Source organism: Thermobia domestica, chromosome 1, assembly GCF_964235325.1.
Source record: "Thermobia domestica chromosome 1, izTheDome1.hap1.1, whole genome shotgun sequence".
Classification (NCBI taxonomy): Eukaryota; Metazoa; Arthropoda; class Insecta; order Zygentoma; family Lepismatidae; genus Thermobia; species Thermobia domestica.
Window position 1 is genome coordinate 31,754,484 of NC_137454.1, and position 18,819 is coordinate 31,773,302.

An 18,819-nucleotide genomic window follows, 5' to 3' on the forward strand; every position below is an offset into this window, starting at 1 on the left:
ACACATGTGCACTATCCATGCATAAGCCGTATATTTGCACATATGCATTTGTGTGGATGATGAACACATACATAATCCGTGCATAAGCCGTACACGTGAATTTGCGTGGATGAAGCACAAATACATAACCCGTGTATGTGCACATGTGCATTTACGTGGGTTATGCCCACGTACATAACCAGTGACTAAGTCGTGCATGTGCACATGTGCATTTGCATGGATAAAGTGCCCATTTACATAACCCGTGCCTAAGCCGTTACATACACATGTGCATTTGCGTGGATGAAGCACAACTACAGAATCCGTGCTTAAAGCCGCTATGTGCACATGTGCATTTGCATGGATGAAGTACACATTTATGTAACCCGTGCTGTAGCCGTTATAAACACATGTGCATTTGTGTGGATGAAGCACACATTTATATAACCCGTGCTTAAGCCATTATGTACACATGTGCATTTGCATGGATGCAGCGCACGTACGTAACCCGTGCTTAAGCCGTTATGTGCACATATGCATTTGCATGGATGAAGCACATATTTATATAACCTGTGCTTAAGCCGTTATGTACGCATGTGCATTTGCATGGATACAGCGCACGTACGTAACCCGTGCTTAAGCTGTTATGTGCACATGTGCATTTGCATGGATGAAGCACACATTTATACAACCCGTGCTGTAGCCGTTATGTACACATGTGCTTTTGCGTGGATGCAGCGCATGTACATGACTAATGCTTGAGCCGTGCATGTGCACATGTGCATTTGCGTGGATGAAGCACATTTAAATTACCGGTGCTTAAGCCGTCGTGTGCACATGGGTATTTGCACGGCTATTGCACGTGTGTGAGACGTCCATATTACCGTGCAAGTGTATAATTTTACTTTTATTCTTTTACTCTCATTCTCATCAACAGAAAGTAACCTCCATTTTTGGTAGGCGTCGTTTTTCCTTTAGGTTGGGTTATAGAGATTTTTCGACGAATAACAGCTGAATGATTGTAAAAACTCCATAACGTCCACTGAGCTAGGATACAAGATCAACAGGTGGCAGCATTGTACTGATGTAACTACAGTCAGGCAGTTGATAGGTTTACAAAATTATTTTCGTGACCTATTACAGCATAATATGTTGCGTTATTTGTTACTTGGCAAACATGTCAAAGATACTACCTAAAGCTTTGCTTGTTGCAAATAATAAACTCCAAAACTAAAATTCTCACTGACAATTATTAGTTACTTGTTATATACTTTGAATGTGATGTCTTTGCAGTTATACACACACTACATCCAGCATACAAAACATTATGGAATAAACTGCGTGCGAAGCTCAAGATGCTCACACAGCGACAAAGTCAACAGTACTGGGAAGATACTTTTCGAAATATCACAGCAAATGATCGAAAAATTTGGACATTCTCTAAATCCTTTCAGCGTGCTACAAATGCTTCCAGAGCTAGAGTCCTTCAAGGCCCACAAGGACTGACTCAAGACCCACAGTCGCAAGCGGATATATTCGCTGATTCCCTGGAAGAACAGTTCCAGCCTAACAGATCACGTCTTGATCCCTATCTCAAACAGCACATCCGAACCACACTACATAGCCTAACTACACAAAACCCTATACATGACATCATCTTAGTTACACCTCGAGAAATAGAAAGACATATCAAATGTCTGCCGGCGAAGACAGCATCCGGGCCCGACAGAATTCGATCTGATATCCTAAAACATCCAACCAGAAAACTACTGGTCTTCCTAACCTATTTATTCAATGCCCTCTTTCACTTATGCTATTTCCCGAAGACCTGGAAGGAAGCTCTTATTATTACCATCCCCAAGCCCGGGAAGAATCCACTTCTCCCGGAAAACTATAGGCCAATAAGTCTTCTGTCACACCTAAGTAAACTCTTTGAACGTGTGTTTCTCTGGAGGCTGAAACAGCATGTAGCTACTAGAGACCTTCTACCATTTCATCAGTTCGGGTTTCGTGCACAACATAGCACTACTACACAACTCGTGCGAGTAGTGGATCATTTAACAGTGGCTTTCAACAGAAAACAACACACCCTTGGAGTCTACCTGGATGTCTCAAAAGCCTTTGATAAAATATGGTTAGCTGGACTTTTATATAAACTATACATGCAAGGTTTTTCAGATCGTCTTCTGCATTTACTGCGTTCCTACCTCATTGGCAGAAAATTCCATGTGTCTGTTGACGGTGTTAAATCCACGTCTAGATCTATTAAAGCAGGTGTTCCACAAGGCGCTGTACTTTCACCGCTTTTATATAATCTGTACACAGCAGATATCCCGACCTTACCCCATTGCTTTGTTGCAACATACGCCGACGATACTGCCTTTTTCACGACCAGTAGCTCACTTGCACAGTGTTACATATACATGCAACGCCAACTCATAGGTTTTCAAGAATGGGCAAGACGCTGGAGAATCAAAATTAATGCCGACAAAAGCTGTGCTGTCATCCACAGTCGGAGACGCATCCGCGTTCATCGAAATCTAAACTATGAGAACACACGCATTCCTCATGCTACGCACGCCAAATATTTGGATGTAACTTTAGATCGTGGTCTAACATTCGCCACACACATTAGAGACATAAAACAGAGAGCATTACGAAAAATCTCAGCGTTGTACCCCATCTTGCGCTGTAGCTCCCTTTCTCACGAGGTCCGAGTTCACATCTTCAAAATGATAATCCTGTCTACCATATCTTATGCATGCCCTGCCTGGCAACATGCTTCCCATAGTCACGTACAAACTCTCGAAAGTGTGCAAACTCGAGCTTGTCGTATAATCACTGGTCACGACAGATATACACGAAACAGCCAGATCCTGGAAGACTTAGAGCTACTCACTGTCAGAGACGTTCTACGGCATCTCCACAATAAGTTCTGGCGCACTTTACCCAGACATATAAATCCAGCTATAGCTAATATCGGCACCGAATGCGCACTGCGGAACGTCCATCGAACACCACGCATGTGTTACGTGTAAATCATCTCTGTCCTACATGTAAATCACCTGGGTACTGAGTGTAAATCACCTGTGTGTTACGTGTAAATCATCTCTGTCCTACATGCAAATCACCTGGTTACTGCGTGTAAATCACCTGTGTGCTACGTGTAAATGACCGCTGTCCTACATGTAAATCACCTGTGAACTACATGTAAATCACCTGTGTGCTACTTGTAAATCACCTGCGCGGTAGGTGTAAATCACCTGTGCAAGACGTGTACGTAAAACAAAAAAAAGGGGGGAAAGGAAAAAGAAAGAAGTAATACTAAGCTCGCTCCGCAACAAATGAGATGCATGGAATAAATCGTGAGTGGGAACTCTTCGCCCCTGGTGGGGGGTGGGATATTCATGAAGCTATAGGCTTATGTCTAATTATATTGGAATATATTATCCATTTCTTAATTTCGAACATACTAGGTTCGATCGAAATGAGAAAACTTTTTATCGGACTTCTGAAAAAAAATTAAAATAAATATATGACCGTGTTTATTACATATAGAATTCCCAGTCACGACCCCCTTTTCAGTTTTATTAAAAATAGAAGAAGAAGATGAAGAAAGGAAAAGGAAGATAGAAGAGAAAAGAGGTAAAGCAAGAAGGTGATAAAGAGGAAACTGTTACTGGATATTTTGAGAAATATGGTAAAGGAAAGTGAATAATTATCGAATTGGGATCATTTCCAATAGCTATTGGGTGAATGTTTGGTATTAAGGTGATCAAAGGTAGACACATGTTAACCCATACATCCCAGACCTAGATCCATTTAACCCCAACTACCGAATTATCCCAATCTAGTTCTGAGATAGATGAGAAAGTTTAATTTAACCGTTTATTCAATATTTCCAGAAGTTCTAGACTAATATCCAATATTTGAAAAATAAACGACGAAGTTGATGGCATGTTAGAATCGACCACCAAAAAAAAAAAAAAAAAAAATCAGAGCAACACACGTTTGTCGAAGATTCTGACTCTCCAAGTTCTCCCATGATGATCGTTCGTTCAGGTTACTTCAGTCCTTTTTGCTTCCTTCATAGAGCCAACTTAAATTAAGTTAGTATTGACATTCAACGACTTTAATTGCCAACTACCATTAACTATAGTAACTCACACATATATATATCAAAAGAATCGGTGCACTTAATACTAAACCTACATTTCACTCACACTCACATTCATACAGGACAGTGTATACTTCAGGTTACATTTAGTTGAATTAAACTAACCTAACTACATTTCTATAGACATTTATTACATTTCAATAAAAGAAAACTTAGTTTGACATAACAGGAAAAATTTGATACATAAAAAAAACGTTTCATAAGCATGCACAGAAATCTGCTACTTTCAACAATATCAAATAACACATTTCTCTTTCTAGAGATATTAAAAGTTGGATTACATTAAAAAATAATATTCGACAAAAGACGAGAGACAAAAAATAAAGGAAAAAAATTCAAAGGTCAACATATTTAAGATTCAGTGCAATGAATACATATCATTGTGAAAAAAATATAATTGGTTAATCATTCTTTAAAAAAAAAAAACACTTTAGTAGCATTTTATTGAGTCTCTGTCCCAAGAGGAGAAATTTCGACAATTTTATGAGTCTTTGTTCTCACGTCGATAATAACTCCTTTTTCAACTCTCTTTATTCACTATGATTGGTGTCCATGAGAGTATTTAGTCGTTTGTCTTAACGACAGACAAAAAATTTAGTTCCTTCGTATTATATATATATATATATATATATATATATATATAATTTCTCATTTCGTCACTTGACGCACTTGATATAAAATTTCAAAATCTATTCAGATTAAAAAGAAATATTATCGGATCCAGTCACAGACATTGAGAACTTATTTCCATTATACTATATCTAAATGAAGCTATGTCTTTGGACCTATCTAGGTCCTGTATTCACATTACTAAATTATTAACCAAAATCAGTTCAATTTAAGATCACTAAATTTTTATTTTCAGTATAGATCGTGGAGTCAAGAGATTGTAGTCACTGAACTGACGAAAACCAAATAGTTATGTTGCCAGTCGTAGGGGAGGATTTGTTTCATAGATTACTGATAGAAGGATTCGTTGGTGGGGCTCACTGTTTCGTAGTTTACTGAGTTCACTATGATCTCGCAAAATAAATTTGGATAAGGATTAGGGTTATTTTTACTTTTCTTACGACCTGCTACTTGTTCTATTTACATGCAGTATTTAACATGATATTCAAATTTAATAGTCACAAACATTAATAATAACTCAATAAGGAGTCATTTATTACAATTTACGCGGTAATACTGTATATCACAAATAGTTGGTCAGTGTCGGGTGTCAAAAATCTATGGCAACCTAAAACAACCAGGGTAAATACCGAGCCCTTTACATACATACTCGTATATATATATATATATATATATATATATATATATATATATATATATATATATATATATATATATATATATATATATATATATATATTCATATTCCTCAATATAATCAATTTCACTCTAATATCAATCTCAGTATTTCGTCGACGTTTAAATTCTACATAACCTTTTTATATTCGATAAATATTCACATTTTATTGGCTCAAAGACAAAACAAAACCCCTGACTAACAAAATTCTTTTTCTTTTCATAAGGTTGCAACATTGAAATGTATATGTATAAACCCGATAATTAGTAATAATTCTCAATTTACTAAGATCCGCGTATAAAGGAATGGTTGATATTATTTAGTAAGTTGACACAGGAGGTGGAAATACAACAAATAGAGCAGGCACGTAACCCTTTAAACTATGTAAGTACATATATAGATGTATATACAGAGAAAGAAAAAAACATCAATGTTATTCGAAACTAGTGGGCCCAAACTACTAATACATACACCATATAACCAATCAATAGAAAGAAAACAAGAAATCAGTAATCAGCGAAGTAAGTTTCTGGGAATCTGAAAGCATAGTGTACATTCTCGTCAGCCCCTTCCCATGGTGGGTTGAATATCGCGAAAATGGTCCTGAGTTGTGCTGAAATACCTCCACAAATTGCATTCCTCGATGTCTCAGTTAGTACATACGATCGAAATAAGTGATATGAACATTGTATGTTTTCATGAGTTTCAGAACCGGGGGGGGGGAAGGTTGAAATTAAAAGAAAATCTCGAAGTAAGAAGGAAGAAAGAGACAAGAGAGAGAAGGCGGCGCCAACGAAAGGAGAAAGATTAAAGTACTACTCACTACACAGAAGAGTGATCGAATTTAAATATATAACAACTCATAGCCAAAAATACTCACATATGCCGAAAGAGGGTGGTTTACTTAGGGCCATATGCATAGTCGACCACGTAGGGGTCCCCTAGACGAACCGTACCTGTGGGCTTCCTCAACCTTCCCCTTGACTGTGCAATGCATAAAGCTTCCAAAGTGATCCCTCAGGTACGGTTAACACTGAGAGCTGATTGGTCTAGTACACCTCGAGCGAGGCTAAAATTTTGTCAAAAAAAAAGGTGAAGGTAGAACTCCGAAACTCAATTCTACTATGATAAAGAATTAACATCGAAGCAGCAACTGCATGGATACAACGTATGCTATATCAAAAAAATGAAATAAATGCTCTGAACTTTGTTCTTGCCAAGGCGGAAAAATAATGGTGTAGATTAGGAATACAGTTCTTTTTTTTTTTTTTTTAATTTTCAGATAAAGTCTGTTAACTTGAAAATAGTTATAAAGTGATATAGAAAAGCGGAAAAATATCGGTGTAGATTAGCAATACATTTCTTTTTTAATTTTCAGGTAAAGTCTGTTAACTCGCAAAAAGAAATATGGATATGTAGCTAGAAAACGTGTGAGGCTGTAGCTTTACAATAGAGATCCCACTAGAAGTAAATTACATATACACTGTAATTTTTTTGGACAAAATCAGCCCATAGTATTTTTGTGAATGTATTTTCTAAACAATTTGCCAACAAAAGTTAACCTTAGGAGGGCATAAAAGTTATGTCTATAAATATAGTATTTTTGGGGGGATATTCCATGCAAATAGCTTAAAACTTCTTATCTACTTATTCCTAGAGTGTTATCATCTAATTGCGTACAATTGTATAAGACATACATACATATAGTGAAAGCCAGACGTCTCAAAACCACATACCAAACTTTGCAAGCTGCTTATTACAAGCAATTTTTGCATCTACTACGGTTTAATGCCAAGGTGAAGCTGGAGGGCTACAGTCGAGGTCCGTCAGTAGGGAACGGGCGAGTTTGCGATGGTGTGTAAACGAATTAGGGGTTCACTCGAGCAGACACTTACGAAATAGAAAATTTATAGGTAAAATACGATGTGAAGCCCTACATTTTTCGTGAAGGAATGAAAGAGTAAATATAAGTAATTACCATCAATGGCAGCATATTGAAATGATTTTAGTGATAATGAAAGTATTGTATGTGTAAGTGTGCTCTTCCACTATCCTCGTATATACGTATACCCTCATCGCTGACGCGCCTGCTCCCTATGGACGCACCCGCTCACTATCACTCGGAGCCGCCTGATGCGCTCCTACCATAATTCAGTTAGGTAGCATTCGTGCTTTTAGCCACATAGCACAAATTGATTCGTATCTTATGTACTGTAGTTTTTATGTTATACGCCCACACTGTATTTATACTGAGCCCTCCTGAAGTTAATCTGCAAGTAGTAATGGAGCTCTTCATATAGACATACTTTGCTAACAGAAATACAAAGCTCTAACCTAACCTGAAAATGTAAGAAATGTGTAAAAATTTGATAGAACTGTTTACTCGAATAATGATCAAATTAGTATAAAAAATATGCATCTAACTGTAGTAGGTGGTCACTAGAACCTAGTTTTCCATTATAATTGCATAATTATGAGCCATACTTCTTAACACTGTTTCCATAATCACGTGAACCGATGCATACTTTGAGCAATTACAGCGCGTCGATAAACAGGAGTTCGATGATTTCCACTTGTCTTTCCTTATACGCATATCACCAGCACTAATGTGCCTGCTTCCGCGGACAAAATCATGCGTGATCCCTCAAATTGTGCCCAGCTTGGAATCGGAATAAATGCAACCTTATCCTGTGTTGGGCATGGTTTTTCGCACTTATTTATTTATAATATATAAGTTTGCAAGCATATTATAAATGTGTACGCAGCTGGTGGTCAGGTAAGAAACCAAGAATGCAGAAGACGTTAGATCATTAGTGAAAAAAAAGGGATGTTAGCGCTCCTCAACTTTACCTATGCTAACTGAGAAATGTAGGAAAACACCAACAGGGAGAAGGATGTAAAACACATTAGAATAACATTTTCACGATGAAATATGTGTAACTATTGAGTCAATTTTTCCCATTAGTGATGATTCCATTTTTTTTTTTTTTTTTTTTTTTTTGCGATTTCAATTTACTGCGGATGAAATGTATTAGTAACGAAAATACTGAGAATTCACATTGAGCACGATAGGCTATGTGGTCCTGAGGGAATGTCATGGTTCTCGGGGAGAAATTTCTCCCCCCCCCCTTCCCCCGGCCGATCCTTGAAATCACCACTGGAGCGCTAGAATCAATTCTGAAGCTAATCTACAATCTAATCTAAAATCTACTTCAGTACCAATACTGTAACAACAAGTATCTCTCGCTTATTTTATTTCAGGTAGAAGTTGTTGGTCCATTCTTTGACCTCGTATTCAATATTTGTACGAGCGGAAGCAAAATATCCTGCAATCTTCTTTCAGGAATTGGTATATATTTTTAAATTGGTTGCCATCAAAATATGTCATTTATTATCGCTTAATCAGCTCAACGAATTCGGTAAACTCATTAACATACTCAAATATTTTGTCAGCATGGAGCATACAACAACAGAAACTGCTACGGGCTAGCAAAGGGTGCGTTGAAGCACCCCTAGCTATCGTCTTGACTTACGGGAAGGTTGCGGGCTTGTTTGACCCTGCGGAAGAACTCTGCAACGCAAATTATCACGTGTCCCGTACGTAGCCCCTAAGTAAGCCGCAGAATAATTATGCATACGGCCCTAAAATACGTAAACTAGGAGGGGGTCCTGCTGCCAAGGATGCAAGTCTGTGTCCATCAGATTCCAATCCCACAAGAGTTTGCTTGTAAGATTGAAATCCGAGCCCCGTATCCGGCCCAGACCAGCAGGATAAAAGGAGAGGGGGAAGGGACCAGGTAACTGCGTCCCCTATTTTGAAATCTCTAAGTAAAAAAAATATTCGACCCCTCAGAAGAACTAAGAAGGCTCAAGGACAGTAAAGAAACTAGAGTAAAAGTAATAGTTAAGATATCCCTAATTAGTGATTTGCCAAACTACCACACGATAACATTCATCGAACCACGGACTCTTTGTTTCGAAGCACCCAAATCGTATTTACTTCGCAGTTAAAAAAAATCATACGTGTATTTACTGAAAGTTAAATTGTCAACGATTAATTTATTGCTGATTTGCTGATAAAACTAAAGCAACAATGGAAATTTTCTACAGCCACGGGAAAAGAGAATTTAAAACTGCATTTTGAAACAAATAGTAGCAGCATATGGACTTTACCTCTATTAAGAAAATAGGCATTCTTTATTTCAGTGGATATTTCGATTGCTACTTGACCTAGCAAGCTGTAATTTTCAGTACAGTAAGATCTCATGCTATCTTATATGAATGTATACTCATCTGAACCGAAAACCATGTCCACGGGGTGTAATTTGAGAATAAATGGCCAAAATCAAACAATCTAGATCATTAAGTCATGCGATGTCGTAATGTCAACAAACAATTGACTACCGAAAACGGACACGATGGCGCTGTAGTGGAGACATAATTTACCGTGTACTGAAATATATACTTGTACTTATGAATCAGAAATCTAATATTTACTCTCGTTTAGTGTGCTTTGAGTTAGACAAATGGTATTAAACTAACGCATGTGAACTACACTGTCCTAATAGTAGAAATCACGCACTCACTCAGAACTACTAACTACACACACCACTATAAATACTACACATAAAAACTACTAACTAAACAAACACCATTTAATTACATGCATATTGAGGAAAAGTACTCCCTTGTTGGTATATAGAGTTGGCTCTGTCAAACTTTAGGGGGCAAAATGAGAAGAGTTAACCCTAGGTCCAATTGACCTGGCCAATTGTTTGAAACATGTTTACTAAAGATTGATGCCCTGGAGGCACCTTAACGAGGTTTATTGAGGGACCCTTCCCCTGAAAGGGGAAAAGGCCCTAAAACAAACAATAACTAACCCATTCCCCCGCTAGAACTGGTTCAATTTGGAAAGAGAAATAGGAGCCCCTTTTTGTTAAATTAAGCTGCCATTCCGAAAGTTAACATTGCAACTATGAAACCTACTGTGTACATGGAATTACTGATTAAAAAAAAAAAAGAAATCACATTTACAATATACACTATAGAAGGTACGAAACCAGGTCGTATTTCCCTAATCCCTAACTGAATTTGACTGTTTGAAAGAAAAGGAAAGTAAAATCACTCTTATAAACTGTCTATGCTTCGGCTTGGATGATGAGGAATATGGCGTCTGAAAAGCTGGTTCCTATTTCTCCTTTTTTTTACAGTTCACTTGACGAAAAATGGAAGTTTGTCAGCTCCTAAATCATTGTCAGTCTTTAACTATTAAATTACATTAAATTTTACCTGGATTTAATGAAAATGTCCGTCCTTTTAAACGGAAATTGAACAATGGATGAACAGTGGTGTTCCTCTTAATGTGTCTTCGATTATTCTAATAACATTGCGCCGAAAACTACAAGGGTTGGAAAATTCCACCAATCAGGACGAAACCTTTATCCGCGGAAATTACAAAGCAAATAGAAATTTGGCAAATCCAGATATAACCGGATCTGAAAGTGACTATGGACTAGTGAGAGGGGGTGAGGGAAAGATTAGGTACCTGACTGAATTCTACATTGGTCTGAAATTAATAAAATTTATATCCAATGACGGAATTATTTTTTGGTATGACGTCGGCCTGATAAACCTTGTTACTATTCAACTTGTATATGGGAAAATGGGATTTACACTTAATCAAAATATAAATAAATATATTATTCAGTGGGAATATGGTTACTAATGAAACCTTTCGATTCATTACATTTAATTTGAAGTAAAGAGAGTAAATAAATTGTGTAATTAAACCGAAATAAAAAAAATACTAGGTACAGGGTACGTAAAAAAAAAGTTGCCATTACTTTCAACTGTAATGGTACATTACATACGTGTGCATTGCACATGTTCTGTGCACGTGAAGATGTTGAATAGGACCTGGCATGTATATGTGCATAACATGTACAGGCGTGCATTTATACAGATGATGCACATGTTGCATCCGTGCAATTGTACATGTACTATACAGATACTGTACGTGCATTGTGCTGTCTGGGGAGTATCAGAAACTGTTGTCTTATTCGAACATACGATGCCTCAGACTTTTACCTGCTTTACAATGTGTTCTACAAATTATGGAGCCACTCAGAAACTATTTTTCTGCCCAAGCAAGTCCTCCTGTGGTTCTAAAATCGTTTTTTGAGGATCCAAATGGCGAATTGTGGCTTTGGTTTTTACACGATTTTGCATCTCTTTTCAACGATGTTGTTAAAAAGGGGAACAGGGGATAAAGTATCAGCAACAGATGCAGCACGTGAATATTTGATTTTATATAAGAACTTGATTGACAGAAAACAATCCTCATTGCTACGACGAAAGTTAAAGACCTTCAAAGAAAAATTTTTGCTGCAGGACAAGGCTGTGACTTACAACAGGTGAAGGAGACTGTGTCTTCTTTTTATGACCATTGCATAACCTATTTAGATCTTTGGAAATCAAATGAAGATAACTTGAGTCAACTGTCTTGGATAGATTTAAAGAGGCAGCTAAAATGGGAAAAGTAGAAGAAAGTTGGACTCTTTTTTCAAGATAGGGGCCGCGGTGGGTCAGTGGTAGAGCGTTTACCTCTGGTGTATAGGGTTCCGTGTTCCATCCCAGCTCCCGCCAAGTGAACTTTATGATTGACAAACACCGTGTGCGTGGGTTTACTCGGGGTTCTCCCGTTTCCTCCCACTTTCTTCATTCCACCAGTTAATTCATTTCTCATCATCACCGTCTCCTTTAGCCTAGCCGGCATTATCGTGGGACGTAAAACTCAAATATTTCATTTCATTTTTTTTTTCTTTTTCAAGACAGTATGCCGCCTATTTCATTTGACGATTTGTTTAACGAACTAAGTGTGCTGATCTCATATCTTACAGAGACTGTTTTGTCAGAGTGGACAAACCAGAAGCTTTCATCATAACAAAGGTGGTTAACCATATTCCAAGACTTGAAGAAAGATGATATAAATGTTCGTAATCTTAAGATGTTTGTTGAGTCTCTTCTTTGCTGGCCGGGAACAAATGTTTCGGTCGAGCGGGCATATTGAATGATAAACAACTTTTGGGGTGCTGAATTGTCCGTGATGTCCATCGATTGAGTAAAATCAACTTTAGTAATACAGATGAACTGCTCCCAAACGTGTACAGAAATGTACGAGAACATAAAAAAAAAACAACAAGAATCTTATAAAAAGCTCTGGTCTCATCAGAAAAATATGACTGGAAGGAGCCCAAACCGTCTTCCTCTATGAACGCTGAGAAAGAGTAGTACAGTGAACATATGATCTAATCTAATATGCATTTCTTTCTCTTTTACTCTGTCAGTCAGTTATTGCAACGTTCATTCTTTAGAATAATTAGCACTATTGTGCTGCCAAAGTGTCTTGAGCCGTGGCAAAAATGCGAACTAAAGTTCACACCCTCACACACCCTCGCGTTGAGCCAATAAGGGTTCGGCTGTTGCTAAGCGAGAGAAAGCGAGTGGAATTCCTTCAAACGATAGCAGTGCTTGCAACGGAAGACTAGGGATCAAGTCAATGCGGTATAATAATAGGAATAATATTATTGTTTAATAGAGTAACTAAACATAGCAAATAAATTACAAACTATTACTATCATGTGAACAGGTTTGGATTTTAACTTATTATTATTATTATTATTATTACTATTATTATTATTATTATTATTATTAATAATAATAATAATAATAATAATAATAATAATAATAATAATAATGTTTCATGGCAATAGAGAGTTGAGAGTTTAAGCGATAAGAACAGTGGCTGAGGCACGGGCGTCGTTAGCGGGGGTTGGTCTTTTGGTAGAAAGAGAATTTTGATTCATCCAGCTCCCTGCCCCCGCAGAACTAAAAAGTTAACGACGCCAGTGGCTGAAGGAACTGACTAAAAAATGTCCCGATTTTCACTAACAGAAATATAGTCACCGTAGCTATATCCTACCAAGAAAATAATATAGGCCTTAAACAGAGGTGTAGATAGGTCAGAATGTACGGTACAAGAATATATTAACTTCATAAAATTGTGAGCACTACTATATTTCCTAGATTCTCTAATCCAGCGTTTCCCAACCTTTTTCAACTTGCGGCACAGTATGGGTGTAACTTGAATTCTCGCGGCACACACATATATATTACTGTATTTGTAAATATAAAATACGGTGGTATTTTTTTTCTATAATTACTGATCTTCTTCCCACAGAGAAGAAAGCTCAATCACTTGTTTTCCCCCGTGGTAAATCATTATGCTTATTTTTCAAACTATAATTCAGTATTGTGAGTCTTTTCTTTCTTTCTTTCTTTCTTCTTTTTTTTTTTTTTTTTTTTTTACATTGACAGAGTTGTAGTCATTATTTTTATCAAGGATCATACCAAAACATTACAAACTTTCTTTGTTCACCGAAATATCCACAATTTTAGGTTTCTCAAAAACATCGTACCTAAAAGTGCACATACTTACGACGAAAGAATTTACTCTGTGTGTTTGGAAAAGGGCGCGAATGATCACGCGATTGGTGGTCAAAAATACGAAAAAGGTATTGGAATCTGTGGCATTGCGTAATCGTTTGAATGTTGTTGTTGTTGTGTTCGTTTGTTTCTGTTTTCTGTAGTGATTAAAAATGTCGTATGTTACGTGCTTGAATCAATAGTAAAAACCAACGTGTGTACAGTTTTAATCTAAGAGCGTGAGAGTGCGTCATGAGCGAGCAACGATCATCTAATAAGTCGAAACCTCAGATATTATCATTGGCAAGTTTTAAAAGAAACGCCGACGCAAGGAAACATACGGAACAGTCTAAAGGAAGTGAAAAACCGAAATCTGAGTCAAACCATCAAATATTATCATTGGCAAGTTTTAAAAGAAACACGGACTCAAGAAAACGTGCAGAATCGTCTAAGGAAGGTGAAAAATCGAATTCTGAGTCAGTCAAAGAAAGCAGAAAAAGATACAGAGAGAACAGTTGGGAACTAAATAACAGATCAGGTAGAAGTTCTGATCAACCTGGAGTGCCCAAACATACTTCTGAAAAGAAAGGAAAAGTCAATGTTGAATGTGAAACAGATCCTGCAATACTAGAGAGAAGGCAAAAGCAAATTGATTATGGAAAGAACACAGTTGGATATGATAGATACTTAGAAATGGTTCCCAGAGACAAAAGATCAAAGGAGCATCCCCGAACACCACCAAAACATCTTAAGTGTAGTAGGCGTGCTTGGGATGGAATGATTCGTGTCTGGCGTCAGAAGTTACATAATTGGGATCCTCCAAATGATGATACGAAGGACAATTTAGACACGTTAGATTTTTTTGATGAAAAACTGGAGGAGGGGGAAGATAGCTAGAAAATGAAATTGAGTGTCATTGATACTGCGAGCCAACAATTTGATGTTCTAAATTTGTTCTGTTAAAAGTTATTTACGTTTTAAGGATTTTTCCCCAGTTACAAAAAGTTAGGAACTCGTTTGAATATTTGTGTTCTGTTTTGTTCAGTGGTTATTTTACCTCACAGATTTCATCATTACTTTTCATGTAGGTAAGAAAATGATCTTTGTTTTTCTGGAAACTTAAGTTTTAAGACATCATTTGAAAAATTAATGTTCACTAAATTTTTCTTCGGATGACATTTAGTATCTCCTCAAAATCCAATGTAGGCTCCGGATCTGGTACTGTGATTGATAGCCTTCGTAATCGAACGTTTATCCGTGTGCCCACCATCACTGACGCGTCTACTGCGTACAGGCGCACTCCGAGAAACTACATAATACCCACCTTTTCTTTCCTTTATAAAAAGGATTGCACCAGGGAACGTGACATTACGCGTATTGTGAAGCCTCACCACGCCATAAGTCCCATTATTGTCGCGTTGAAAAGCTGGCGGAGGTTAAGGGAACAAGGTACAGACGAAGTTGAAGGGGGGATTCACACATTGTTATAATTATCGCAAATTTTCGTTCGGGAACTTCTTTCGGGATGTGTCAGTTCTTGAGTCTTTGTGGTTGTTCTCGAAGGTATGATTAGTAAAGAGTGAACCCTGTCAGCTTTGCATATTCCTAATTTGTTTTTTGCCTTGATTTGTGAAGCATTAGTTAAGGACTGTTGCGAAAATCGTAACTTCTGCTCTTCTGTTGTAATGGTCGTCTTCTATTCTGTGAAAAATCAGTTTTATATACGTGCAAATTGATTATACGGATCATACAGATATTCATGAAATAAATGTGCTCTCTGCGTCCACTTTCTGTACCTTTACCAATCATTTTTGAGGTGTGCACTTGCATTCTTCGGTGCAGATTAACTTTAAGAGGTCTTCTGAAAGAACACTAACCATCCTGTGCTAGGTTAGTCACGTTGCTATCTCATCGACCCAGGGCAGGAGTGCGGCAGCACATGGTTGCGCAAGTAGGGAGAAGGCGTGTCAGTGATGGTGGGTATACGCGTAAACGAAGATTGTGGAAAGCACTGCTTGCACGCCAGGAAGGTATATTTTTGTTAAAGCCATCTGGTTGTTACATTCGTCGCACGTCATATTGTCCTTTAACCATTACTTATGGACGAAAACGTGCATACTAGGTTCGACATTCATGTAAATCCACATCTCACAGGTAAGAACACACCATATTTTGGTTACTTACACACTACTCTATTAAAATATTGTAACGATTTTTTCCTGTAAATTTTACAAATCTATGGATCCGTATAATCAGTCCGCACCTTTAGAGCCTATGTCATTTCCTCCCTTATTATTTAGTACGCACTTCTTTCAGCTGAGTTTAAGTATTTGTTACTTCTGATCTGGGTATGTCTTTCCATACCGGGTAATCAATTTTACTTGCAAATTTTCTAAAATGTGATGTCATTAAGTGTAACTTTTGAGTTATTATTAAAAGAATGTTAGCTTTGAGATTCAGTTATAACGTCATATGAGGTCTTTTTCTTTTTACTTAGTCTAATGTCATTTATTTTTTATTTATTTCTATATGAAAACTTCTGTTTCTTGGTTTATTTCTTTCATTAATATTGTTTTTTGTGATGCGATTAGTGAAAAGCTATCTCTCTCATGATTTGCACCCATGGAAAATTATACTACATCAATTTCAAGTACTCTGGTTTCAACCTTAGAAAGTTTGAGGATGCTGTTTTCGTATGTGTAGTTTGTTACGTGGTTATTCTTTCGGGAGAGGTCCTACTATGAGAGTAGCAAATGACGTTATGTTGTACAATTTCTTGGAAAGTACCATGAGAAAAATGTTAAAAAGTTTCCAAGAGATTTAATTTTTTACTAGGTTTATTCGGATGAAGATTGACGATCACGTAGTCAATATTACATAGCGTTCTGGTATAAGCAAGAATCTGCTTATAAATGCCTTATAGGCGTATATTCTATTAGCCCCCTTATCCCTTTTTCTGTGCTTTATCGTACATGCTGACAATGGGTCGGCATGTATTATGGCTGTGAATTTAAATTCAGTTAACATAGTATGCCTACAAATGTAGCGTTATCTCCAAAATTTTGCTTTTACTGTCTTCAAATTATTTATATTAATGTCTTTACAGTACATTTTGCTACCATTTCCTGCACACTTTACCACAAAGTGACATACGTAATTTCTTTTTTAAAAAATCTATATCTTACCTTTAAGATTCATATTCAATTTGAGAAATTTTAACTATAGGCCTATATGCTTGCACTGGGTGAATTGCTTTACTGTGCCGATGCTTTTACTACTACAGTACTCGGTCCGTTCTTTGAGCAGTTCCTTCAACCCGGATTCGATTTCGGTCCAGTTGTACATTTTTTCACTCTTTCTGTGTTATTGATTCGGACCTACAGAGGAACTGGAGTTATATAAAATCGGTTACTTCGTTTATTTTCATATAATTGAGTATTAAGTTACAATAATGGTTTGATTAGGGAAATATAAAAGCAGTGAAGAAAATTCACCAAATACCAATAAGGTCCATGACATTGGGCGCAAAACCTTTTATCCAAATAGGTTTACCTACCTACATATGTTATGATGTATTTCATAACTAGAGCCTGGATGTTTAAGCACTGCAAATTTCGAAAAACGACCGCAAATAATTTTGCAAACAGCGAAGTTTCTGCATATCATACACAGCTTGTCTCTAGTAGTTGAAAAGAAATGGGAAGAAACTGTAGCAAACTATTGTCTGTCCGTCTCCATACTATACGGCTTAGCTTTTTAAAGAAAATAAGACACATGTAATAAAGACATCATTTGTGGAAAAAAAAAAAAAAAAAAAAAACCGCACGGTTTTCGTTAATGTTTTGTTTTTTTTAAAGATGTGACTATATATTCATACTGCACTGTGCACTTGATATTTTGAGACAGACATTATTAAATTTACCGTAAAATGTGTACAATACTGTACATATTTTCATTTTCCATATAAATTACACCAATATAATAAGTATCAAGAGGTCAGAAGAAACGAATAAGAGCTGTTTTTGGAATAAAAATTGTATTTTTTTAATGATATGGGTGATTCAGCAAGTATTTATTGAATTTTTTTTTTTTTTTTTTTTGTTTTGTTTGTTATTTGATCTGCCCATTAGGCCGGATAGTTGATACTATATTGTATTAATAAAAAGTTATTTCAGATTTCATAAAAATAGGCACTTATAGGCATTAGCTATATATTGAAATAGGAAGAATAAGCCAAATATAATTTACTGTAGGCAGTCTGTGATACCCCAAAACAACTTTTTGTCCTTTATAATAACTAACGTAAAGGAACAATACGATTGGGCGGCAAAAGAAAAACAGCATTATTTCCAATAAGGATATGGAATCTTTATGGCAGTATGACAGAGTTCTGAATGACCAGTTAAGAACGAACAACCTCGCCGAAGCAGATCATCGTGTGGACTTGACTTTCTTGATTTTTGTCCGTTTCGAAGTTAGTATTTTCATATTTTATTTATAAATTCTATAAAGGTTTTACCCCCTAATTTCCCGAAAGTTGTCATTTTGTGTACTACCATCATTGGAGGTAACTCGTATGTGCAACAAATATAACTGAAACGTATGAATGAAAGGAGGGAAGGGAAATTAGCCGTAGCAACTGTAATTGACTTTTTTATGTTAAATTCTTTACTTACTAAAATTGAGATTACTGGAGTCAGTTTTGCTTTGACTGGTTGACAGAAACAAGTTTGATAGTTTTTCATCAGTAGATCTTAAGTATAGGTGCTATTATATAAATCTTGCAAGTTTTATTAATAATCCATCAAGTTTTAACTTGTTTAAAGCTAGATTTAGTGAGGAGTACATATTCATGGGACATGGAACATTC

At 36.7% G+C, this 18,819-nt stretch overlaps 2 protein-coding genes across 3 annotated transcripts in view; both read left to right on the top strand.

Moving 5' to 3' along the window:
• Window positions 1–13,894: 13,894 nt before the first annotated feature.
• Window positions 13,895–18,819, top strand: part of LOC145684279 (queuosine 5'-phosphate N-glycosylase/hydrolase) — a 34,934-nt gene continuing 30,009 nt past the window's right edge. Inside the window, exon 1 of one of the 2 annotated variants that reach the window (XM_081756426.1) lies at window positions 13,895–14,038. In XM_081756426.1, the coding sequence (XP_081612552.1) occupies window positions 14,003–14,038 (36 nt within the window). In that variant the 5' untranslated portion in view covers window positions 13,895–14,002. Of the gene's footprint in view, window positions 14,039–14,899; window positions 15,038–18,819 lie in introns of those variants that run through there. The other variant, XM_081756436.1, reaches the window with a different exon arrangement.
• On the top strand, window positions 14,045–15,036 carry LOC145684288 (uncharacterized). Its single transcript, XM_081756448.1, has one exon. It carries the CDS (start codon window positions 14,202–14,204, stop codon window positions 14,844–14,846), a length of 645 nt encoding a protein of 214 aa, XP_081612574.1. The 5' UTR covers window positions 14,045–14,201; the 3' UTR covers window positions 14,847–15,036.

Bases quoted from the DNA above. Each gene is read 5' to 3' on its own strand.
- LOC145684288 (XM_081756448.1), top strand. From the start codon at position 14,202: ATGAGCGAGCAACGATCATCTAATAAGTCGAAACCTCAGATATTATCA.